At 40.0% G+C, this 27319-nt stretch overlaps 1 protein-coding gene across 1 annotated transcript in view; it reads left to right on the forward strand.

Annotated features, from left to right (window-relative positions):
• Positions 1-27319, forward strand: part of PAX5 (paired box 5) — a 127952-nt gene that overhangs the window by 37421 nt on the left and 63212 nt on the right. The window contains exons 4-5 of the mRNA XM_060268757.1: positions 4077-4141; positions 6649-6777. Coding sequence (XP_060124740.1) covers positions 4077-4141; positions 6649-6777 — 194 coding nt within the window. The remainder of the gene's footprint in view (positions 1-4076; positions 4142-6648; positions 6778-27319) is intronic.

Raw genomic sequence — 27319 nt, forward strand, 5'->3', positions numbered from 1 at the left:
CTGCTTGTGAGAACACAATCGTACCTTTCTGGCCACAGCTAGTAACACTGCTGAACTAGATATATACCTGCAACTGCAAGGCACATATTATGTTCATAAAAAGAGCAGGCACGGGTAAATTTTTTGCATATTTTTTCCCTTTTAGTTACTCTTGCTGTATTATTTTTGAATATTACTGCCTAATTAGTTTAAAATGATTAGTAGCTAAGTTCCGAATAAGTAAGTCACAAAACAGGTTGGTACAGTTTGCATGAGATAACCTCCCTGATGCAATCTGTACAATCTTTCTCTTTCTGTCTCTTTTCATACACACATTTATGTACATACATGAAGGGCTTAAAGGAAAGTTGATACCTTGTTGATTTTTGCATTTCAGATAATGGCAATCAAAATTGAAAATCATTTATTTTGATTCAAAAATAGTGTTTGTGTACACACACACACACACACACACAGAGAGAGAGAGAGAGAGAGAGAGAGAGAGAGAGAGAGAGAGAGAGAATATTACGGTAAATATCAATCCTGACTTATGTGTTTAGGACTGAGGTGTTGGTCTAGTTGTTCTTTTCTTTCAATTCATTCCTCTAGGTCTGGTATTCACAGCAGAGTCTTGATTCTACACCAATAATTGATAAAACACAGTGCCCGCTCAGCTGGGCCCCTGCTTACGTCATTTGTCTACTGTGGATATATAAAAAAATGTTTGCAAGATGACAAGTAAACTTGAATTCACCCCTAGTGAATGAAATGCTTTATAGTTCTGGGAAGAGAAGGTATAAGTGGAGAGACAATAGCAAATGGGCAAATACGTGCACATTCTGACAAAAAGTGCATGCTTCTGTCATCTACTGCACAACTTGAACAGTTTCTAGGAGAGGGAAAATTGGTGTCCTTTGAAGAAGCGACTATGTCTCTTTCACCAAGTACATATTTTTGTATAGCAGGAAATATATTGATCAGATATTTTAATTTGTAAGATGCAGAATAAATAGAAAATGTGTAAATAAATAGAGTTTGCAGGGCAAAGAAAGCAGGTCCATCTGAATATTATTTGAAAACCTAATAAAATCTAGCAATATTTAGGGATGATTCATAATTCAGGTGGCATTCATGTTTTGCATGTAGCATTTGATACCGGTACTTGAATGCATGAAATGAGGATGCGTGCCTGTGAGCATAGGGTGGACATGCAACAGGGAGTCACGATCATCAGTTCATTCAAAGCAAGTCTTCTCTAACCAGTTGCCCCCACCGAAGAACGTCCCCATCTTCCTTGACTAGCTTACACTCCATGTAGTATTGCTCTGTAAAATGGAGAAAGGAGACATATGGGACATTCTGCCTTATATATTAAAATAAGAAGTGCCAGGTTGTTCCCTGGCCTGTTTGGAAGGCACCACCATCTCCTCTGTGCTCTGAACAATCCCATATGTGCATGGGGTTGTTTGAGGATGCTCAGTAAGGAGGAAGTGAACTTTGTATATACTCAAAAATGTATTTTATTTTAATTGATCAGGAAGCCACTCTGGAAACCTTTTTGGGCAAACGCTGGGCAAAATACTTTAAAATAAATACATGTGCTTCTTTCTTATACCTAAAGGGAGAGAGAGATTATTTTAAATTATGGTAAGTGCTGTGTGAAGATCCAACACCAGCACTGCTCTGAACCCTGTACAGATGCCAGCAGAGTGATTGGTGTGTAGGAATTGCACCAGTTACCTGTTTGGTTCCCAAGGCCATTTACTCAATGCAAAATCAATCTACAGTCTTGTGCAGGTTGAACAGTCAGTTGCATGCTGAGATGCAGGCAATGTGAAATGTAGCAGCTGATTTGCAGCAGTGATATACAGTCTTCAGACCTTCATTCTAGCTAGACAGTGTGCAAGGCTTCTAGTGGAGAAGCTATTGTACATTCAGAGAATACTTGCAGAGCAGACCTAAGAAGCAGAGGGTAGTGTTGCCTCATCTTCTCCAGACTGAAATTCACAACTATGGGTTCCTGTTACTTTTAGGTTTGCCTCAGTTCCTACCCGTGTAAGAAGGCTGCTCACTGTGTCTTTGTATGATGTACTGCTCTTACCTTGCTTTCTTCTAATCAAACTCTTTTAGAGGTGGGTACTTTGCTGTATCTCTGCATTAGGTGTGATCAGATCAGTTTAGTCACCCATGATGCAAAGGCAGAGCAGAATTAACCACCTTCTGCACGACTCACTGCTCTGTTCCCTGGGTTTCTACAGTCTAAAACTATGTTCAGAGCGGTGACTTGTGCTGAAACAGGCCTTGAACTAGAATTGGGGGTCACAAACTCTTAAAATGCAAACCCTTTAGTGTACAGGAGTTTTCGGTTTTACTTATTTCTTTAAAATGTGCCTCAGCTTTCAAAACTTTTGGAAACACAGTATTACTCAAAGAGGGTCCCATCCTGAATTGTTCGTTAAGTATTAACACAACACAACAACTACAACCAAACGCTTCAGGTGAAACTTGGAGTAAGCCCATTGAAATTAACAAGCACAACTACCACAATGCCTATTAATTTCAGGGGGTCTACTCTGAGTAAACCTTAGTTGAGTACCACTCATCATAATCATCTACAGTTTGGTAAATGGTGCAAAGGAAGAGGCAGATAACAGTAATTTGGCACTGTCACTTTATGAGTTGATGTTCTGAAATACCAAAGAGGAAAATGGTTTTTTTTTTAAATGACAGGGGAGTGTTCTTCTGTAAATATACTAAACATGAAAAAACAAATCTGGAAGACAACCAGGCAAAAGCTGGGAGTGTGGCCAGGAACTCATCAGGCCACAAGCTGCCAGCTAAAATATTATATTAAAACAGGAATATATACTGTGTGGAGAATTATATCAATGAACTGTGTGCTATTTGATAAAAGACCATTCTATAGTGAGTGCATCAATCTTGTTCTTATTTAAACCAATGGCAAGATCTCCATTTGTGTCACTGGGAAAATATACAGAGAAGACCTTCTGCATTCAGTGCTCTTAATGTATCTCTACGGTGGATTTTCCATTGTTAACAATTTTATTTATTTTATAGAATCATAGAATCATAGAGTTGGAAGAGACCACAAGGGCCATCCAGTCCAACCCCCTGCCAAGCAGGAAACACCATCATTTTATGCTAACTTCAGTTCTCCAACCCAGCGTTAACAAAAGCCTAAACCATATGTAGTGTACACACACACACACACACACAATTTTGCTGCCTAAAATGTTGTGTTAGCAAATATTTTGAAAGTAGGAATGATTCTAGATATGTATGTATAAGTAAGTTGGCACAAAACCTTAATTTATGGTGATGTTAATGTTTAGGGCATTTCTACAAGTCTGTTGTGATCAGTCAACAGGAATGAGCAGAGAGGAAACACCACAGAATTACTTAGTTAATGAGACATTTCCTGTTGCGAGGGTTTAGAACTGTGCAGATTTGCTCACTGAATTTGGTGCTGTGAGGAAAAGCAGCAATCGCCCACAAACCTGCACCAGGGTCCACATTTTGCCCCAATCTGGATAAATTAGTCATGCTTAACTCCAGTTGAAATTAATGAGACAATGTATTAGTGAGATCAATAATATGCGTAATTATTATTATTGCAGTTACTTTATATCCATTGGAAGTCAATGGAATTTAAGTACTTAGATTTTAGATCCTGCGTTTTGGACACCATGTTGTTTATATTGTATATTTGGCTTTGGTCCATTTGCTCAGCTGCAATTCTTTCAGTTTCTTTTGATGGGGTGATTACATATATGAGTTACAGTGAATGTCCAAGCATTGTGAATGATGACATTCACACATGAAAGTGGGCAATTCCAGTTTTGTGAATGTATTAAAGTAGACATGCATTTCCCAACTTTTCAGCTATGGCTGACAACACATTTAGGCAGTTCTCAGCTCAGTGCATCTTTTTAGTTTTCAATTTGGGAAATATAATTGTAATGAAGAGGAATAATTTTCTTGGACACTCATCATGCTTAGTTATTGTTTACCTGCATAGCTGTTTTTTGCTCTATTGTTGTATACCTAATAGTAAGCAGCCATTTGTCTATATGCAGGATTATACGGACAAAGGTACAGCAACCACCCAACCAGCAAGTCCCAGCCTCCAGTCACAGCATAGGTAACTTTTTTTAATATACTTAAAAATATATAATGCAATTCATTCTAAAGAACTTTTAATCACTCTTATGGGCAGATAATTCTGCACAGAACACTTCAGCACACGTACTAATGCACCTTCTTTGTCATTCTCCAAGGGCTGAACATGGTAAATGAATTTTATAAATACTGCTAAAAGGTTTTGAATTTTACTGATTATTATGATAAATAGCTTTCACCATGAGACAGAAAATTGAAATCTAAACCAAAAAAAAAAATCATCCCACTAATGGGGGTCTATAGAATGTCAGATAATTAAAGTAATAAATCAAGAAAGGGATAGTTATTCATAACATTTTCTGCATCATTAGTCAGTAAGTAGTTTTGAATGTGTTTTTTTCTTCTATCAACCAACCCTTCCATAATTCTTTGTGCACTTGCAATTTTGAGTGAAGAGGTAGCAAAACTTTGAAAACTTTTTACTGCTTTTTCTTCTTCTTCTTTGCCTAATTCAGATGCAGACCATCTAACTCTAGTCATTGAAGAGTGATGGACTTTATATTAGCGTTTTTTTCTTGTGGAGTCTCTGACAGATGAGCATAACCTTGCTTAAAATAAGCTCTGTTAACTCAACTACTTTTATAATATATTCAAGCTTATGTAGTCCTGTTGAACCAAATGAGTGGAGTCAAAGTACTTCGGCTTAACTGGGTTGTAAGGCATGCTTCCATAGACCACTTTGGCTTAATATTCACTGCCTCTTTCTCTTCACTGCAGATTTTCAAATTTCCCCCCTGCCTAATCCTTTAGAACTGAATTTGCAAAATTTTAGATTGGAAAATCTCCATATATTCTGAGCTGTCAGCATTTTAGAATACTAATAACCTAATCCACAATCCGGCTAAAATGAAGTTCTTAGATTCAAGACAGTTTAATCTCAGTGATTTCAGTAGGGACTAAATTGGTTTAAATCCACATACTTCATTAAAAATTATGGACTGGAGTACAGGCAAGTAATCCTTTAACCATTTACTCTGGAATAAAATTCCGGAGTCCAATTTTAGAATCTTGAGTGAATCTCATGTATGAAGGGGTAACTCTCTCAACATATAGGAGGGCAGCAAATTGTTAGTTATTTAATCTATTATACTTTTGGCTCTTGGTCTGGGCACCATTTGCACTGTGTTGAGGCAGTAGTTCAGAGGATCTAGTGCCCCCAATGCTATCTTCATCTTCCTCAAGTCCCCAAATGCTGATACAGTTGCAGATTACAGTACCAGTCATATCATAGATGTCCTAGTATCAGGGGTCCTAGCAAGAATGCAATCTACTGTCAATTTAGAGCAGCTTCTCCAAACCCCCAGATGCTTTCGACTATAATTCCCAATAATTCCCATCAGCATCAGCTCGCAAGACTATGCCTGATGGGAATTGTAGTCCAAAACACCCAGAGAGCATCAGGTTGCAGGCAGGCACTTTATTGTGTTGGACATAAATGGTGGGAGATGTAGGCTCAAATCTCTGCTTGTCCAGGGGTTTATTTGTCCAGGCAAAATAATCATAACAAACTTTTAGACTGATGCATCTTGCAGGATGACGCCATATATGTTGACCTGAATGCCTTGGAGATGCAACCAGCAATCTTTTGTGAAGTAATATAGCATAATGTTTAAGAACATGAGCTGTAAGCTACTTATCTGTAGTTGTTATCTCATTTCAGCCATGACCTCTATGGCATCAATGGATTCCCTTAGGCAGCCACTTCTCATCTTAACATGGGGGTAATATAACACTAGCATACAGGTACAGAGTTGTTGTATCAGTTCCTGATAAAATAAACATGAAGCATTTTGAGCAGTTTAGAAAAGTGCTATATCCTATGACAAGGTTAGCTAACATGGTGATCACCAGATGTCTTGGACTACAACCCCCATCATGGCATATGGTTGAGATCTCTACCAGTGTTCTCATGGTATACACAGCTGACTCTCAACTTAGGCAGGGGTTATGTTCCAGGGATAGTGCATAAAGTCAAAATCGCTTATGTCAAAATATATAGAATGATGGGTGGAATTGCCAGTCTTTCCCCCCAGAGGCCCACCCCCATTTTTATTTTTATTTTTAAAAATTATTTGCCAAGCCCTTGAAGCTGAATGTGCACAAGTTGAATGCACATATGTTGTGGGTCTACTGTGTGTATATATGAAAATACAGGGCAGAATATTTTTGCAATGCTTGATAGGTACCTGATGCTAATTTAGCTTGCTGCTGTATAAAGCAGGTTTTTCTGTCAGCACCAAAAGCTAATAAGATAGGGCTGGGCTGTAAGACATGGCAGAAAATGAAATTTCAATGTTCAAGAAAGGTATCCAGGCTGCAAATTTCCCTGTTTCCCCTCTCCCAGCCTCCTGGTTGTAGGTAGTGGTATTGAAACACAACTATCAAAGATGGCAGTCATGGAAAAGTTGTTCGCATGGCTTCCTCTCTTGTGTGGATATGCGTATTGATTGGTTTGTTTCTAAATTACAGCTTCCACGGGCTCCGTGACACAAGTGTCCTCAGTAAGCACAGACTCAGCAGGCTCCTCCTACTCCATTAGTGGAATTCTGGGAATTACATCTCCCAGTGCTGAAAGCAACAAACGCAAAAGAGATGAAGGTAAGAATAAATACATATTCCTTCCATATTCTTTTTTATAGTTTATAGAAATAGTGAAATTTTATCCTCAATCTCTGCTGCAAAATTAATTATCTCCTTGCTACGAACCTGTTTCCCACTTAAAGATACCAATTTTCTTTGTATGTTAATTTGAATTAACACACACACACATACAAGCAGATAGGAGCTAATAAATTTTTATATCAGTAAAAATTATAATTTCAAAATAACCCATTTGGAAATTAGGAGCCAAACTATCAACAAAACAGAGAGATTTGAAAAGGCTTGGAATTTGCCTCCTTTGCCATACCATTTTGGAGGACACAGTTGCGAACTTTTTGTCCAGTGATGTGACTATTTTAATTTTACTTAAGAACTGGGTGGGAGGAAAAAGCATGAGATTCTGACATATTTCCTCTTGACTAAAATGATAGGGGCTTGCGGCTTTCCAACCCCAATTACTGTATGAATTGACAACATGGTAAAACACCTTCTGTTGCATAATCATTTTAATATGAGAACTGGGCAATGCCTTTGACTCTTCTTGCATGATCAGTTTGACTGAGGGTAGATTCACATTACGGTTTTTAATGATGACTTTTTTATTTTGTAGATTTCTGAATAATTTAAAACTGGGTACAGAAAGCATTGTGGCAAATAGTGGTGGCACAAGATAAACCTTTTGTTTAAATAGACTTGCTTTTGTTGAATGAGGCTTTTGAATGGTTCAGCACAAGTTCATTAGCATCAACTTCATCCAGCATTTCCTGGTTCAAGTCACTTTCAGAATGTGCCCAGTTGCATTTTGAATTAAAATCATTTACTAGGCTGGATCTGTCTGTGCTATGATTGAAATCTGTAATTGGTTTGATTTGTAGATTAATCAACTGAAGTTTGGTTGATTAATTTGTATGACCAATTTTTTAACAATAGAGGTATGAATTAAAAACACATTTTGGTTTATTATTTTCTTACATTTTCATAGCTTTCCCATAACAAAAATTCTCAGCAGCTCATGAAGCAATATGTTTTGATTGGTATGCTAATAAAACTGGGATTTTTTTTAAAAAAGAAGGGAAAATATTAAAGATTATATTCTGTTACAAAAGGAGTGGAAGTTATGTCTATTTAAGTTATGTTTATACATCCTTAAATATCTCAAAAAACACCTACGGTGAGGTTCTGATAATGTGTAATGTTATTCAAATTAAACTGATCAGTTACCAATTAACAGGTGGTAAGTACTATAATCAGGTAGTTTTTAAAATTCTAGTGTGCACTTAGTGTGCACAAACCTGATGAAAAGTCAACTCATGTTGGCTTTGGAGCACAACTCCCCCCCCCACATGTGAACCGACAGTGCTGCCTCCAGTTTTGGAGGGCTTTTACGTAAAATGCACTCATTGGGCCTCCTTCCTAAAAAGGCCCACCTGCTGTCATTGCAATTATCTTGCTCAATCTGTATAAGCACCCATCCTATGGTGTGATCTTTGAGGATGCCCAGAGATGTCTGCCCCTGATGCCAGTGAACTGAATTCTATGATTATAATTTTGTTATGGGTGAACTATGATTAAAATAATACAAGTAAAACTAGAGCTTTTCAGTTGCCAGAAATAGTCACTTTGATGATCCAGTAATTCTCAATAAACGTGAAAGCACTGATGCATGTAAATGAAACTCGGCCCTTCCACTGAAAGGCGTGGGGAGCCTGCTTGCAATGTGAACAGGGTGCACCCAATGTTGCTCTAGTGCAGTTCTGCTTTCTGCAGAGGAAGTCTGGTGACATCCCACCAGATGTCAAAGAGAAAAACAACTACCATACTTTTAGAGGACATCTGAAGGCAGCCCTGTTCAGGGAAGCTTTTAATGTTTAATAAATTATTGTATTTTAATACTTCTGTTGGAAGCTGCCCAGAGTGGCTGGGGAAACCCAGCCAGATGGGTGGGGTATAAATAAATTATTATTATTATTATTATTATTATTATTATTATTATTATTATTAGGTTTAGGGTTGTTTACAACTGTGTGCTCATCAGGAGTTGATGAATGTATAAAGTGGTTTGCTTAAATGTGTGCAATGAATCACCAGAGAACTAACATGTTCATATCACTGCTCCCCAAAGGGTTTTCAATTGAAGTAAGTCACAAATTCAGCTGTGAGTCACCAGTTGCTGAGCAGTCCAGTTATGGATGTGCATGTGTGAACTAGTATTGAGTGCAAAACTTCTGAGTTGGAAATCTTTTTAATTATAATCTGTTCTCACCATCTGTTTTGATGGAACTTGGCCTAATCTAACAGTTCCACAGATATAAAACTAATGCTTAGCAAGCATTTGCTACTCATTGAAGGTTCAAAGCACTTTACACATATCATGACAGCAATTATTGCAATCAACCAATAAGTTAGGTCAGTATTATCTTGCAGGCAGGAATAGAGGAGATATTAAAGGTCTACATAAATATATTTAGTGAATTTACAACTGAGGTGAGAATTGAACCAGGTTTTCCTTGGCCACAGCAGTGCTCACAACGCAACAGTTCTCAACAGCACATAATAATATATAATTCATAATGAAAAAATGATGCTTTATTGAAATCATATAGTCTCATTAACTGTTCCGTTTGTTTCACCCATAACAAATAAGTTATAGACAAAACAGGCAGCATAGCTGATAAACAGATAATAGATAAAACCACTTAGTCAATGTACATTTATTATAACATCTACAAACATAACAATCTTCATTAACTGTGACCAAATGTAGGGGAGAAGTCCTCCAGATATACCAAGGATCAGCAAAATTTTTCAGTAGGGGGCTGGTCCACTGTCCCTCAGACCTTGTGGGGGCCCGGACTATATTTTGAAAAATAATAATGAATGAATTCCTATGCCCCACAAATAACCCAGAGATGCATTTTAAATAAAAGCACACATTCTACTCATGTAAAAACACCAGTCAGGCCCCACAAATAACCCAGAGATGCATTTTAAATAGAAGGACACATTCTACTCATGTAAAAACACGCTGACTCCCGGACTGTCCATGGGCCAGATTTAGAAGGAGATTGGACCAGATCTGGCCCCTGGGCCTTAGTTTGCCTACCCATGAGATATACTAATCCACTGATGTTTAATATTTCCTTTGTATTGTAGGTTATGGTACATGTGCATACCTGCTACATCTACTACAAAGTAGTACTTTACTCATTTATTTTTGAGGATCAGTTTTTGGCCAGTGTGTTTATGTTTTGTAGGGACAGAGCTGCTTAGGTATTGATGAGTACAGGTGTGTGTCTTACTTTATAAAACTGCTTACGATGCACTGGGTTGTATCCAGTTGCTTTCCTTTTCCTGAGAAGTGGCTCTTTCATCCAGCACAGCCTTCTGGTAGTGGGAGAGGGAAACCTCAAATGCTACAGAAGGTTGGGAAACCATTTGAATGGCTTGGGAAGAGGCATAGGGGGCTGCAGGGGGAAGGGAGAATCTCTGAAGATTGCCAGATCCCTGTTCAGCTGATAGAGGGCTTAGCAGGATCCCTTAGCCTTACATTAGTGGAGGGGAACCAACTGGCTATAGAAAGATAAACAAATTGACCCCAGCAATCTCTTTCTCATGTGTGGAATCCTAAAACAACAAAACATTTTCCTTCTGTTAGGTTCCTCTAGTCTAACAAATTAAAAAAGAGAAACTTGGAAATGCATTCCTATTAATACATTTGGGAGTGAGCCCTATTGAACTCAGGAAATGTGCTGCAAAATGCCCACACTGAAAAATGGCTACAGATTTGCAACAAAGAGGTGCCCCAAAATGAATTTCCCAGTTTGAATGCTTTTATAATTTTGGTGTTAAAAAGAAGAAGGATATGGTTATTTAATGATAGGAAACAGTATAATGCATAATATGCAGAAGGGGACAAAGTTAACATTTTTTTACTTTTCCAAAGTGCAACATTCAGCCTTAAATATCATTTTTACATATTTGATATATTCACAGCTCTGCTCAAATATGGTGGGAAATACAAGGCAGTAATTATGTTCCACTTGCAGGTGCTGTGTGAGCAGGGCTAGCTAGTGGTATAGAATTAGTTCTATACCTTCCTTAGTTCCTTAGAACTAATAAACTGTATCCATGACACACTATGATCCATTACCTTTTTCTGTTCACCTCACCATTGACATTCTTTAGCAGATGTCACCAGTCTTTAACTCAGTGGGTTGCATGCCTGGTAGCAACAGGGGCAAACTATATCAGACAATCTTTATTGGTTTATGTAGCTGAAGGTGTCATTTCCCCCTCCTGTTGTAATATGAATTCAGAGCAGATGTGTCTTAGTGGGGGATCGGTTGTTTTCACTTATAACTAAAGGACACACTACTGGAGACTGACAAAAGAAGCAGAACATGGACAGCAACTAGACAGTAGATGGTTGCTAAATAGAGATGAATTCTTCACCTCCCCGCTTCTTAAAAGGCAGATACTTTTAGCCACAGTGGTGTTCTTGAACATGTTAACTTGCTTAAACTTTGCTAATTTCCCACTGCATCCCCTATCTCCCCACAGTTAAGAATGCATATTGGAAAAGAAAAGCTACAGAAGAAAATGTAGTCATTTTATTTTATAGTTTCAAAGTTGCAGGGGAAGTCATATGGTATAACAACTGGCCACGTGAAAAGGAATTGTGGCTTATTATATGCTATAAATTAGTAGAGAAATAAATGCTTTTTAAATGTTACTAATGGCTATGTTTTCAAGGTATTCAGAGTGAGAACAATGGAAATGAGTCTAATTTTAACAGGATACCAGGTGAATGCCTTCTGTGATTAACTTGTATTAAATCAGTTTGGGCTCTCTCTGGTTTTTATATAATATTATTTCTGCTGTATAATGCTATTTTTCTGTTCTTGTTTTAGAGTTAGTTTCTAAGTGTTGTTTTTAAATTTTTATTCATGGGTTTTACCTCATGTTAGCCACCATGAGCTCTTCTGAGGAAAGATAGTATTTGTGTCAAACATTGCAAGCAAGTTTTTAGTGTGGAGGAGATATTTTGTTAACATTTCAGTACTTCCCAGAAATAGATAGATGATAGATCCTATAATATACAAACATTTTCCTGAGATACATGAATCCAGTTATAAGTAGTACACCAGTCTTGGTTGTACTAATACTGACAATATGATGTAAAAGCATTTGGCCTTGATGGACCAATTTTTATCTTGTCCATTGTTCCTTTTGCATCAGCAGACCTGCCAAAGGCCTCAGAGAAGCTCACAAGCAAGACATGATAGTTCTAGCCACCTCCTGTTTGTCCTCCACATCTCATATTCAGCCTTAGTCTTGTGTTACGTGGTTGATTAAGGCTGTGTGCACACTGCTATTTACTCTGGGTACATTGTACTCTCATGCAACCAATAAATAAATAAATAAATAAATAAATAAATAAATAAATAAATAAATAAATAAATAGGCAAAGGACCCCTGGACGGTAAAGTCCAGTCAAAGTCAACTGTGGGGTTGCAGTACTCATTTCCCTTTCAGGCCAAGGGAGCCGATGTTTGTCCACAGACAGCTTTCCGGGTCATGTGGCCAGCAGGACTAAACCAGAGTGCATGGAAACTCGCACTAGTGTGCTTTTGAACTGCTAGGTTGGCAGGAGCTGGGACAGAGCAACAGGAGCTCACCCCATCATGGGGATTCAAACTGCTGACCTTCTGATTGGCAAGCCCAAGAGGCTCAGTGGTTTAGACCACAGTGTCACCCGCAGCCCTTATGTCTCATGTGCAGATGACACTACCCATGATGTAGCGCTCTCCTGTATTTTTGTGAGAAAAACTGCTGTGTGTTCCCTTCAAATTAGCTTCAATCTGAAAGCACAGATGACAGCTTCATATATAGGTGTTCCAGAGGGTGGTGGTGGTGGTCTGCAGGGGCAGAGAAACAAAAACCGGCAATGTGCATCAGCTGAAGACATGCTGGCTCCCTCTCTGGTGTGTACAGCAATGTGGAGGTATGACTTGTAATGCAATGGTGGGAAACAACCTTGTTGCATTTTAAGCTGCTAATGTGTACCTAACCCGAGAGGAATAAAGAGGACATGGGAGCAGGTATGGATCAGAAGGGATTTATGCATTCAAGAAAACTAGAGCCAGTAATCAAACAAAATATTCTTCACAGTGTTTGAGTGTGTAGACCTTCAGTCTGAGTTGGAATTAAATGAATGTGTTTAAGGCTGTATTTTTGTGCAATGCATTACATACATATATTTTCTGTTTCATTGTGGCCCAGTCAACGAAGCTGCAGAGGAAGCCGCCTGTAGGCAGTAGGGAAGGAAATACTTTCAGTCCCCAAAGAACATGCCATCCCATAGATTATCTGGTTTATCTGTGTATCTTGTCTGCTTGAGCAGAGTGTGCAGGGCATTCTGTGTTTCGAAGGTGTTGGCAAAGCCATCCAACTGGTCACATCCCTTTTAATTTTGACTTATTTTATTTTGAAACAAGAAATAAAAGGTCCAAAAGGCAGAGAAGGAGGGTTTTCTTCTTTTTTCTTTTGCGTTCATAATGTAATCTGTTCAAGGTAAGGTGGATCCTATGCCACTCCTATTGGAATACGAGGACAAGAGACTTCTTTAATGATACGTTTTTCATTTGCTTTCAAGTGCTGCTGTTGCTCCCTCTGCTGGCAGGAATGTTGGTAGCTCTGGAAATCCATCAGCATGGCTGAACGTTCCTCTTCTTTAGACACTTTAGGTCAGGGTTGGGAACCTGCAGGACCTCCATATCATTGGACTCCAACTTCCGTCAGCCCCAACCACCATGACTAATAGTCAGGGATGAGGGGAGTTGCAATCCCAACATTGGTTTCTCATCCCTGTTTTAGCAGTTGCCCCTGCTTTATGGAATGAATATCCTGATTTTTTTGATTTTTTAAAAAAATAATGTATATGATGAGGTGGACATAAAAACTGATTCCAAGATAAAATTAGATCGTCTTCTGCAAGACTTTTTAGTTAGTGCTGCGAGGCTTTTTGTTATTTCTTTTGCTGCAACAGACCAACACTGCCACCCATCTGAAATTTTGTTTGTAAAATGTTCACATTTTAAGCTCTCTGGAAAGTTACACACACACACACACACACACACACACACACACACACACACACACACACACACAAATATATAATTTTCTTTCCAGATGGTTTCAAATGTGAACATCTTAAAAACAAAAATTCAGATGGGTGGCTGTGTTAGTCTGTTGAGATTTATACAAGACAAATTATATAATTAATCTCTATTCTTACTTGGTTTTAATCTCTATTCTTACTTGGTATCCGAAGAAGTGTGCATGCACACAAAAGCTCATACCTATGACAAACTTAGTTGGTCTCTAAGGTGCTATTGGAAGGATTTTTTAAATTTTGTTTTGACTTACTTGGTTTTGTGAATGTTTGTTCTGTTCGGCAAGGTCCAAGTATGAGAGAGAAATGAGTGTGAGCTATTATAGTATACACAAACAAATGCTTATTTAAATAAAAAGGTGTGCCCCATGACTTTTGGATTTTAGAAACAAATCTGGATGTAACATTTACATGAGTTACAAAAAGCAATTTTTCAGAGACTGCAATGCAGAGGTGCCACAGAATTGATTTTCCCCCTTTGAGGCTGACTGGAAAAGTAACAGCATACAGAAAAACCAGGAGGATGAGTGGAGCTCTTCTTTGACTCTTTTTAGGAAATGCTATTGAATGTTATATCATTATTGTTTCTATAAACGGCTTAGAGATTTTCATTACATTAAATGGTATAATTATAAATGCCTGTTGTCTTTGTTCATGGAGTTTTCTTGGCAAAATACTGGAGTGGTTTGCCAGTTCCTTCTCCAGGTGGATCACATTTAGTCTTAAACTCTCAGCTATGACCTGTCTGTCTTGGGTGGCCCTACCGGTACATGGCATAGCTCATAGCTTCTCTGAGTTATTCAAGCCCCTTTGCCACGACAAGACAGTGATCCATGAAGGCAGTGATCCAGAAGTGCAAGCTGGATTTTGAAGGGGCAGAGGAACCAGAGACCAAATAGCAAACATGCGCTGGATTATGGAGAAAGCTAGAGAGTTCCAGAAAAACGTCTACTTCTGCTTCATTGACTATGCAAAAGCCTTTGACTGTGTCGACCACAGCAAACTATGGCAAGTTCTTAAAGAAATGGGAGTGCCTGATCACCTCATCTGTCTCCTGAGAAATCTCTATGTGGGACAAGAAGCTACAGTTAGAATTGGATATGGAACAACTGATTGGTTCAAAATTGGGAAAGGAGTACGACAAGGTTGTATATTGTCTCCCTGCTTATTTAACTTATATGCAGAATTCATCATGCGAAAGGCTGGACTAGATGAATCCCAAGCCGGAATTAAGATTGCCGGAAGAAATATCAACAACCTCAGATATGCAGATGACACAACCTTGATGGCAGAAAGTGAGGAGGAATTAAAGAACCTTTTAATGAGGGTAAAAGAGGAGAGCGCAAAATATGGTCTGAAGCTCAACATCAAAAAAACTAAGATCATGGCCACTGGTCCCATCACCTCCAGGCAAATAGAAGGGGAAGAAATGGAGGCAGTGAGAGATTTTACTTTCTTGGGCTCCTTGATCACTGCAGATGGTGACAGCAGTCACGAAATTAAAAGACGCCTGCTTCTTGGGAGAAAAGCAATGACAAACCTAGACAGCATCTTAAAAAGCAGAGACATAACCTTGCCGACAAAGGTCCGTATAGTTAAAGCTATGGTTTTCCCAGTAGTGATGTATGGAAGTGAGTGCTGGACCATAAAGAAGGCTGATCGCCGAAGAATTGATGCTTTTGAATTATGGTGCTGGAGGAGACTCTTGAGAGTCCCATGGACTGCAAGAAGATCAAACCTATCCATTCTTAAGGAAATCAGCCCTGAGGGCTCCCTGGAAGGACAGATCGTGAAGCTGAGGCTCCAATACTTTGGCCACCTCATGAGAAGAGAAGAATCCTTGGAAAAGACCCTGATGTTGGGAAAGATTGAGGGCACTAGGAGAAGGGGACGACAGAGGACAAGATGGTTGGACAGTGTTCTCGAAGCTACAAACATGAGTTTGACCAAACTGCGGGAGGCAGTGGAAGACAGGAGTGCCTGGCGTGCTATGGTCCATGGGGTCACGAAGAGTCGGACACGACTAAACGACTAAACAACAACAACATGACCTGTCTGTCTTGGGTGGCCCTACATGGCATAACTCATAGCTTCTCTGAATTATTCAAGCCCCTTTGCCACGACAAGACAGTGATCCATGAAGGCAGTGATCCAGAAGTGCAAGCTGGATTTTGAAGGGGCAGAGGAACCAGAGACCAAATTGCAAATATGTGCTGGATTATGGAGAAAGCTAGAGAGTTCCAGAAAAACATCTACTTCTGCTTCACTGACTACGCAAAAGCATTTGACTGTGTCGACCACAGCAAACTATGGCAAGTTCTTAAAGAAATGGGAGTGCCTGATCACCTCATCTGTCTCCTGAGAAATCTCTATGTGGGACAAGAAGCTACAGTTAGAATTGGATATGGAACAACTGATTGGTTCAAAATTGGGAAAGGAGTACGACAAGGCTGTATATTGTCTCCCTGCTTATTTAACTTATATGCAAAATTCATCATGTGAAAGGCTGGACTGGATGAATCCCAAGCCAGAATTAAGATTGCCGGAAGAAATATCAACAACCTCAGATATGCTGATGACACAACCTTGTTGGCAGAAATTGAGGAGGAATTAAATAACCTTTTAATGAGGGTGAAAGAGGAGAGCGCAACATATGTTCTGAAGCTCAACATCAAAAAAACCAAGATCATGGCCACTGGCCCATGGACTGCAAGAAGACCAAACCTATCCATTTTGAAGGAAATCAGCCCTGAGTGCTAACTGGAAGGACAGACTGTGAAGCTGAGGCTCCAATACTTTGGCCACCTCATGAGAAGAGAAGACTCCCTGGAAAAGACCCTGATGCTGGGAAAGATTGAGGGCACAAGGAGAAGGGGACGACAGAGGACAAGATGGTTGGACAGTGTTCTTGAAGCTACCAACATGAGTCTGACCAAACTGCGGGAGGCAGTGGAAGACAGGAGTGCTTGGCAAAACCGGCATTTTTTGTGATTTTGTAAAAAAAAGCCCAACTTTTCTGTCTGGATTTTCAGTTTGAAATATGGCAACTCTAAATAAATTTGACTTTAGGCGTTTCCGTGTGCTGCTCTGGTTCGCCAGAAGCGGCTTTGTCATGCTGGCCACATGACCTGGAAGCTGTATGCCAGCTCCCTTGGCCAAGTTGTGTTTGCATATATAAAATTTAGAGGCACAACAAGTGACTAAATATACTTACAAACTGATCTTTGCAAATATTTCTCCTCGTTCCTGTGACTCCCCCCCTTGCTGGTATACACTATTAAATGAAGGGCAATAAAGCTTAACATACTGTATTATAAATGTGCAAGATGCATGCATTTGCTGAACACCTACCACTCCATTACCTAAGAAGAAATCAAAACTGGATTGAAATACCCGCCAATGAAAGCTGCTTAGATGATAGTTCTAATTTGCTAGTATAAAGAATATTTGTAATGTTGAGAAGGGCATGGAAATTTATTTATTACAGTTCATGCAATTATATATTTTACATTTTGTTTATGCGTTCATGGTATGTTAAATATATCAATTGAAATTTGTTTAATAATTTCTTTATAAAGAGAGATGCTGAGGATAAAGTATGGGCTTCTTTATAATTTTTCTTATTTTCTTATTTGCCTTCTGATTCCTTTCTTTTTTGCAGGGCAATTTTTGCTGTGTGTGCACATGCATGTATGGATATGTGCTCTTGGGTGTTTATATTTCGTGTTGCCAAGAATTCCATGTGTACACTGGTATTCCATGTACATATTGGAAAGTGTATATTGTTGAGCTTTGCCTCCAGTGCTATCTGGGTTTTGAGCTGGATTGTACACGGTCTTTTGTGATTGTTTCACAACCTCTTCCTAGGATTAGGGTGATTTTCTTATTGGATAAACAGCCTATGTCTCTTTTCAAAGAGGCACATGAGCTGCCACCTTGCCATTATTTGAAATTCTTGCTTTGGGTGGCTATATGAGTATAGCCTCTGTCCCTGCAGAATTTGCTATGGTCTGCCTTTCACACTAGTGACTTGAAGGGTGCCTCAAGTCTCTCACTACTTTTGTGGAACTGATTCAAGCACATACCAGAAATATACAGTGGATTAAAATATTCTGCAACAAAACCACTTAGAAACAAACACATACTTTTTGCTGTTAGGAAAGTGATGGGGAAATGCTCTGAAAAGTTTAAGGTGAACAAATGATTAACAGGAAGATGTATAAAAACCCTGGTAAGCAAATCAATATGAATGCTCATTGATTGTTGAATAACTACCCTGCAAACAACTCAGAAGGAATGCTCAATAAAGTGTGTGTATAGTCTAACTTTCTGATGTTGTGTGAGCAAATCAGGATGAATGCTAAACAGGTTGTCTGAAGGAGCCTGTAGATGGTTGTGCTATTCCAAACATCCTCCAAGTGTGTCTGGATGTTATATTTGGGGGCTGCCCAGAGAAACAGAGTATGAGATGCAGAATGACAAATATTAAATATCTGGAATATTATAATTTAGAAAGCCTGGATGATATAGTGGTTAGAATGCAGGACTGGGGCCCGGTGGATGAGAGGGCCTGGGTTCCAATTCCCAGTTTCCAGGAAACAATCTGGGTGACCTTAGCCTAACCTACCTCACAAAAGTGTTGCAAGATAAAATGAATAACTTCCACACAATTTAATTCGTATCTCACCCTTTCTCCAAGGAACTCAGGGCAGTGTTGCTGAGGTTCTTGCTGTCTTATCCTCCATTTTATCCTCATGATCTTCATCTGGATTTGAAAAAGAAAAAATAGGAATGGCACCAATATGAGAGGGGAGGGAGAAGGAAAGCTGGCATCTCAAAGGTATACAGAAACTCAGCTGAGGACACCACCCCCGGCAGCACGATCCCGGCAGGGTTCCATCGCTGCTGCCTTCCTGCCCATGCTGGGCGCCCCACCCCCAGGACGCATGCCAGCCCTGCCCGAGTCTCCGCCCCCCCGGTGCCGGAGCATGAAGCTCCGCCACTGGACACAGCATGCTGCATCTAAATGCCCTTGAGGAAGAATATACTGTATATGAAATGTGTCAAGCTATTAAATTTTTGTTCCTGGGCATTTTTGAGATTCCACTTCTCCTTTTTCTCCATCCCCTCCTCTGAATAGGGATTTGAACCTGGGTCTGTCTGGTCCTTGTCCAGCGATCTACCCTGCCCCATACTGGTTCTAACACTGTCCTCTTCCCCCAAGACTCTAAGATCCTAGAACTGCAGAGTTCTGCATTCCTTTTACAAGACTTGAACTGCTGGCAATCATCTGCTCTGCGTTCAATAAGTCTTCACACCATTGCTTTAGTTCCTGTACTGGTTTGAGACACCAGCAGGCAGGCAGGAAATACCGTATTTTTCCATGTATAAGACTAGGTTTTTTAAACCCAAAAATTAGGTTTAAAATTGGGGTTCGTCTTATACACGGGAAGTGCTGAGGGGTGTTTTCTCTATATGGAGTCCCCCAAAATAGGGGGTGTCTTATAGACAGAAAAATATGGTAGTTCTTCAGTTTGGCCATCAGTACACAAACAGCTTCAAAAGATTAAAAGGAGGAAGGAACATTAACACTGGGGATTATCTTGCTACCTGTTAGCTTGCACATAAAACTCTTGCAGCAATCCTCTCCTTGCAAGATAATGTACCCAATCTAAAAATATTGGCAGCCATGAGGAAAAAAAAATTCAATTTGTATAGTAATAACATGACCAAAACAACAACAACATCTCAGTGGGTGGATTAGCCAGATCAAGCTTTTGAAAAACTACTGTATTTCCTTTGACTAGTAGTAGCCCAGTAACTTTAGACAAATGAACAATATAGCAAATAAGAGCATCTGTCTCATGCCAGCTTCAGTTTAGGATGCACAAAGACTGTATCCCTCATGTTGCAATGTGATTATTACTATCTGCAGGAAAGCAGCACAGACATGAAGTGTAGATAGATTTGCCAAGTTCTAGAGCTGTAGTCCCTATAACTCAGGGAAAGGACCCTAGGAGACAATGGATGGTGCCCAGCTGATTGGTGGCTGGAGCCTGTGGCACAGTCTGGTGATTCAGGAATGCAACTTGATAAACACAGAAGTGGACCCAAAAGCAGATATTCTCATCATCCCAATCAAAAAATGCCTGGCACCTGACCCTAAGATTTTACCTGGAGACCGTAGAGAAGGAGACAAAAACATTTGAAACTTCAGATCCAACAACTTTAAGTTACTGTGCACATACACGTGCAGTAAAAGAGGACACTATCAGAATATATTTCTTGGTGTGTGAGCAAAATGCTGAAATATTGGTAACAGACCTTAAATTTCAGCACAAAACACACTTTTTGACAGGATAAATATAAAATAGTTTTGGTCCTGAGAAGGCCTTAGTCTTTATAAGCAATATAGATATGTAACTATTTCAGTATAATTTTCGATGTGTTGCAGTATCCTAACTACAGTACTGTAAATACATTTGAGAGGGGGCACTTTCTCTTACATTCTTAACATTGGAAATTTGTGCAAATTCAGTTTATACATAATTTTGATCCAATGCTCTCCACTACACAGTTAAGAATGGATATATGGCATGGCCTGATAATAGAATAATAGCACCAAAGAATTGTAGAGTTGGTAGGGACCATGAGGGTCATCTAGTTCAACTCCCTGCAATACAGGAATCTTTTGTCCAAATGGAACTCGGATCCATCTGAGATTAAGAGTCTCATGCTCTACCGATGCAGGCCTTACTTTGTAGAATATCTCTAGCTGCTACAAGCCTGTTCATAAAACTTTAAAATGTTGTTTTTCAAGGTGTTCCTAAACACCACACCTCTCAGAAAGAGACCTGATTTTCAGATCATTTGAGACATAGTTGAACCAGTTTCTTAGTTCAGGTTTAAAGATATCCTGAGAAGTCAGCCAGGGAATCTGTCCACTCAAAACATCAAACAAAGAGCACTCAGGCAGAATGCAGTATCTTGATCTGGGAAATACCAAGTGCAACACTTGTATGTTTAAAAAAGGTGTTATGGATATTGGCTTCCTCTTTGATGTCTCATCCACATGCATGAGGAATAGTTTTTAATACTGTTTCATACATAGGAGCCAACTCCAGGGGGCTTGTCTCTCCTGAATGTATTTTTATACATTCACAACACCAATAATCTTTTCCATAGGTGAGCACATATCCTATGCTTACCTACGGTACTCCTACGGTACCTACGGTACTACCTACGGTACACACACAGGGAAATATCATTAGGGAAAAAAGCAGTGGTCTCTGGGTTTGTTTCTTTCTCAATCAGGTTGGGAAGATAGGGATGCTGAGAATACAGATACCCTGACAAATCCAGATCTGTTCTGCTGGGGGGCATTTTATTTATTAAATTTCTGTACCACCCTTCATCCAAGGCTTTCAGTGGCACCCTCCCTGTGGAACGCTGTCCCATCAGATGTCAAGGAGATAAAGAACTACACAAGGCAGCCCTGTTTTTAATGTTTGATATTTTACTATGTTTTTGTATGGGCTGTAAGCTGCCCAGAGTAGCTGGGGAAACCCAGCCAGATGGGCAGGATATAAATTTATTATTATTATTATTATTATTATTATTATTATTATTACCGTACTACTACACAATCCCCCCAGTTTGGACTGTTTAATTAGGCAAAGGCCTGAGGGAAGAGAAACGTTTTTGCTTGGTGCCTAAAAGATATGCAACAAAGGTGCCAGGCGAGCCTCCCTGGGGAGAGCATTCCACAAGTGGGGAGCCCCCACAGAAAAGGCCCATTCTCATGTTGCCCAAAATGGGTTCCACAGTGAGAACCAGTACTTCAGTGGTTAGGTGTTCTTTGAAGGATTTCCTTCTGAAATGAGACTCTGTGTTTTGCTTCCATGCTTATTGGACATTAGGTGGTCATGTCTAAATGTGGTGGAACCTGCACTGGAATTAACCATTGGTTTAAAAGGTTTTAAACATTAGTGTGTTGACGTGAACGTTCACTCAGCTGCCTGCATTTTAAAATTTAGAGTTCTAGCTGTGGTTTCTTCTTCTTGTTGTTTTTAATCTTTCCAAAAGTGCTCAAAGTATTTTACATGTATTATCCCAGAAACAATATCATTGAATAGCAGGGCAACATTATTCTTCTCATATTATAGATTGCAGGCGGTAACTGAAGCTGAGGGCAGTTTGTCAAAGGCAGGTTTGACAATATAAGAGGTGAGAGTCAAATCAGGCAATTCCTGGCTCACAACTCATGGGGCTTACTCCCAGGTAGTTGAGCATAGGATTGCAGCCTTAATTACATGACACTAGCTAATTGGATGTGGCTGGTGCTAACGTTATGTATTTTATTGTAACATGCATTTATATTTTTTATTGTAACACTCTATGGAAAGAATATCCAACCACAAAGCCCTAAATAAGTAGTAACAAATGCTTGATTCTCCTGCTAACCCCCACCAGCTTTTTCTTATCCTTAATAAGTTCTAAACGATCTTACAAACACTGTTTAATTACGGTAATCTGATGCCCTATTTCTGGCCCTACATCAATAAATCCAGTTCTTTGGGGTGACAATAGTTTCAGCTTATTTGACAGCTATGGGAAGCTAGCTTTGCTGAGTGCATGTGTGTGTATGTTTGTCAGATATAACTCCATCACTGTTGCCTTTCTCTCCTTCACTTCTTTTCTGTTTGTTACCCTTCCATTCACAACTGCTGTGTGTGTTTATTTGGGGGCAAACCAGAACAAGATGGTGTGCTATCTGGCTGTGAAATGGCTGCTTTTGTGTCCCCTTTTGGCTAGCCTCTGAGAGGTTTTATGAATGGAACCGTGTTTGCCACGGGGATCAGGTTCTGTGAAGAGCTCATTAATGGATAATGAATTCTACCCCCCTCCTTCTCTGAGAAGGAATGGTAGTGGTGCTGATGGTGGAGGGTGCAAACAGCAATGACAGGCATGATCTGCCGATGAATAGCTGCCCGCATTGAAAGGGTGACCGGGTGGCAAGCAGCACTGCTGCCGCTCTGTTCTGTGGCTGTGACTTTGATCTTTGGGAGTGTTGGTTTCTGCTAGGCCTCTCAGGGCCACCTATTGAAGCCTTCTTTCCCCTCCCCCAGGCAGAACCCCTCCCCCCCATACAGAAACATGCACAGGATGCTCAGCTAAATGCTAATGCCTTCCATCTAATACCCATCCGCTCCCCTAATAAAAGAGGAATGGAAAGAAAAAACATTTTAGTTTATGCCTTATAGGCAAATAGTAGTGAGTGAGGGTTTCTTTACTGGAAACATTAAAACGTGCGTGTGTGCATGTGCGCACACAATTTTTTTAAAAACATGTGTTCTGCTTTTCTTTTTACACAAAAAGCGGCACAACAGACATAGAAAGTGGCAACTTAAAATACAGCATTAAACACTTTCCTTCCTTAAGCATTCAGAAATATTTATATGTTCATGTCCTGCAGTAAGCAATCCCAATCACACCATGTGGATACATTAAATTAGTTAAACTCCTCATGTACTTGGCATTTAGTTGCTTAACTCTACAATATGTAAATTATCCGAAAGCGACTAAAAAAAACAACACAGAAGCTTAAGGGTGGGAGGGAAAATGGGGGTATTTTCTTATCTTTTTCATATGATGGAAAGCTCTTATCCATTCTGTTGGTTATGATGTCAAACAAGTACTTCTCTTGGCTTACTTTCTCCACCCCAACCCCCAAACTAATAAGAGGATAATATGTGTGGATGGGGTTGCCACTTTATTAGGATGAAAACTTATTCTAGTAAATTAGTTATGGTTCTGCCTTATATAATATACTGCTGACATGTTACTTATTTTTTTATATGAGAGGGATGCTGGTGGCTGTGGTCTAAAAACCATTGAGCCTCTTGGGCTTGCTGATCAGAAGGTCGACAGTTCGAAAGCATGCCAGTGCAAGTAGGTAAAGGCAGGAAGGTAAACAGCATTTTTGTGTGCTCTAGTTTCTGTCACGGTGTTCCGTTGCGCCAGAAGCAGTTTAGTTATGCAGGCCACATGACCCGGAAAGCTGTCTGTGGACAAATGCTGGCTCCCACAGCCTGAAAGCGAGATGAGCGCTGCAACCCTATAGTCGCCTGTGACTGAACTTAACCGTCCAGGGGTCCTTTACCTTTACCTATTTTTATAAACAAGATGAACTTGAGCTCTTGGTACAGCAAACTAAATATGACATAATAGGCATCACTGAAACCTGGTGGGATGAGTCTCATGACTGGAATGTAGTAATAGAGGGATACAATCTATTTAAGAGAAATAGACCAAACAGGAAAGGAGGAGGAGTAGCTTTATATGTTAGGGATATGTATACCTGTGAAGAGATCCAGGATTTAAAACTTCAAAGCCAAATTGAGAGTATCTGGGTCAAAATTAAGGGAGAGAAAAACAACAGTGATCTCATTGTGGGAGTTTACTATAGATCCCCAAGCCAAACTGAGGACACAGATGATGCCTTCCTGGAACAGATGGCCAAGCATTCCAAAGGAAGTGAGATAGTAGTAATAGGGGATTTCAACTATCCTGATATTTGTTGGATGTCAAACTCAGCCAAGAGCATAAGGTCGAACAGATTCCTCACTGGCCTTGCAGACAACTTCATTGTCCAGAAAGTGGGAGAAGCAACAAGAGGATCAGCCATTTTAGATCTGGTCCTAACCAATAGTGATGACTTGGTTAGTGGGGTAGAAGTGGCAGGATCATTAGGTGGGAGTGACCATGCTCTTCTGGAGTTTATTATCCAGCGAAAAGGAGCAACCAAGCATACTAAGGTCCAAATTCTAGACTTTAAGAAAGCCGACTTCAGAAAACTTAGGGAAACGCTGGGTGAAATCCCATGGACAGTAATACTAAAAGGGAAGGGAGTTCATGATGGTTGGGAGTTTGTTAAAAGGGAGATATTAAAAGCACAACTTCAGGCAATACCAATGAGACGGAAACATGGAAGGTGCCTAAAGAAGCCAGGCTGGCTATCTAAAGAACTTTTGACTGAGTTAAGATTTAAAAGGGATATGTACAAAAAATGGAAAAGGGGGGAAATCTCCAGAGAGGAATTAAAACATATAGCCAGCACGTGTAGAGACAAAGTCAGAAAAGCTAAAGCACAGAATGAACTCAGGCTCGCCAGAGAGGTTAAAAGCAACAAAAAGGGCTTTTATGGGTATGTCCGTAGCAAAAGGAAAAACAAGGAAACAGTGGGGTCACTCAGAGGAGAAGATGGTGAAATGCAAACAGGGGACAGAGAAAGGGCAGAACTCCTCAATGCCTTCTTTGCCTCAGTCTTCTCCAAGAAAGAAAACAACGCCCGACCTGAAGAATATGGAGCAGATGATTCAGCAGGGGAAACACAGCCCAGAATAAGTAAGGAGGTAGTACAAGAATACTTGGCTAGTTTAGATGTATTCAAGTCTCCAGGGCCAGATGAACTACATCCAAGAGTATTAAAAGAACTGGCAGAGGTGATTTCAGAACCACTGGCAATAATCTTTGAAAATTCCTGGAGAACAGGCGAAGTTCCAGCAGACTGGAGGAGGGCAAATGTTGTCCCTATTTTCAAAAAGGGGAAAAGAGAGGACCCAAACAATTACCGCCCAGTCAGCCTGACATCAATACCAGGAAAGATTCTAGAGCAGATCATTAAGCAAACAGTCTGTGAGCACCTAGAAAGAAACTCTGTGATCACTAAAAGTCAGCATGGGTTCCTGAAAAATAAGTCATGTCAGACTAATCTGATCTCATTTTTTGACAGAATTACAAGCCTGGTAGATGAAGGGAACGCTGTGGATGTAGCCTATCTTGATTTCAGCAAGGCCTTTGACAAGGTGCCCCATGATATTCTTGTAAAGAAGCTGGTAAAATGTGGGCTAGACAATGCTACCATTCAGTGGATTTGTAGCTGGATTACTGACCGAACCCAAAGGGTGCTCATCAATGGCTCCTCCTCATCCTGGAGAGTAGTGACTAGTGGGGTGCCACAGGGTTCTGTCTTGGGCCCAGTCTTGTTCAACATCTTTATCAATGACTTGGATGATGGGCTTGAGGGAATCCTGAGCAAGTTTGCAGATGACACCAAGTTGGGAGGGGTGGCTAACACCCCAGAGGACAGGATCACACTTCAGAATGACCTTAACAGATTAGACAACTGGGCCAAAGCAAACAAGATGAATTTTAACAAGGAGAAATGTAAAGTACTACACTTGGGCAAAAAAAATGAAAGGCACAAATACAGGATGGGAGACACCTGGCTTGAGAGCAGTACATGTGAAAAGGATCTAGGAGTTTTGGTTGACCACAAACTTGACATGAGTCAGCAGTGTGATGCAGCAGCTAAAAAAGCCAATGCAATTCTGGGCTGCATCAATAGGAGTATAGCATCTAGATCAAGGGAAGTAATAGTACCACTGTATTCTGCTCTGGTCAGACCTCACCTGGAGTATTGTGTCCAGTTCTGGGCACCACAGTTCAAGAAGGATACTGATAAGCTGGAACGTGTCCAGAAGAGGGCAACCAAAATGGTCAAAGGCCTGGAAACGATGCCTTATGAGGAACGGCTTAGGGAGCTGGGTATGTTTAGCCTGGAGAAGAGAAGGTTAAGGGGTGATATGATAACCATGTTCAAATATATAAAAGGATGTCATATAAAGGAGGGAGAAAGGTTGTTTTCTGCTGCTCCAGAGAAGCGGACACGGAGCAACGGATTCAAACTACAAGAAAGAAAATTCCACCTAAACATTAGGAAGAACTTCCTGACAGTAAGAGCTGTTCGGCAGTGGAATTTGCTGCCAAGGAGTGTGGTGGAGTCTCCTTCTTTGGAGGTCTTTAAGCAGAGGCTTGACAGCCATCTGTCAGGAATGCTTTGATGGTGTTTCCTGCTTGGCAGGGGGTTGGACTGGATGGCCCTTGTGGTCTCTTCCAACTCTATGATTCTATGATTCTATGATTCTATGATTCTATATGGTAGTGTCAGGGTGGCTGAATGGACAAATATTGATCCCTGCCCCCAAGCAGATTACTGACTAAAATAGAAAGTGGAGTATACAGTATGATGGGGAGACCCTGGATGATAAACTGGACAGACTTTGGTAGTGCTTTTCTTTCTAGTTTTTACACCTCTTTAGAGCCATCTCTAAACTTGGCTCTCAATAGCTTGGTCTAGGATATATTGAAAATTTTTATTTAAATCACTGTACTTTAAAATATTTCTTAGACTTATGAAAAGACTAAATTGTCCATTAATTCCCTCAGCCATGTTGACTGGGAAGCAATAAAATGGACTGAACCAGCAAACAGGAAGCTTTCACTTTAAATGAGCATTTACCC

The sequence above is a fragment of the Zootoca vivipara genome, chromosome 16, assembly GCF_963506605.1.
Source record: "Zootoca vivipara chromosome 16, rZooViv1.1, whole genome shotgun sequence".
Lineage (NCBI taxonomy): Eukaryota > Metazoa > Chordata > Lepidosauria > Squamata > Lacertidae > Zootoca > Zootoca vivipara.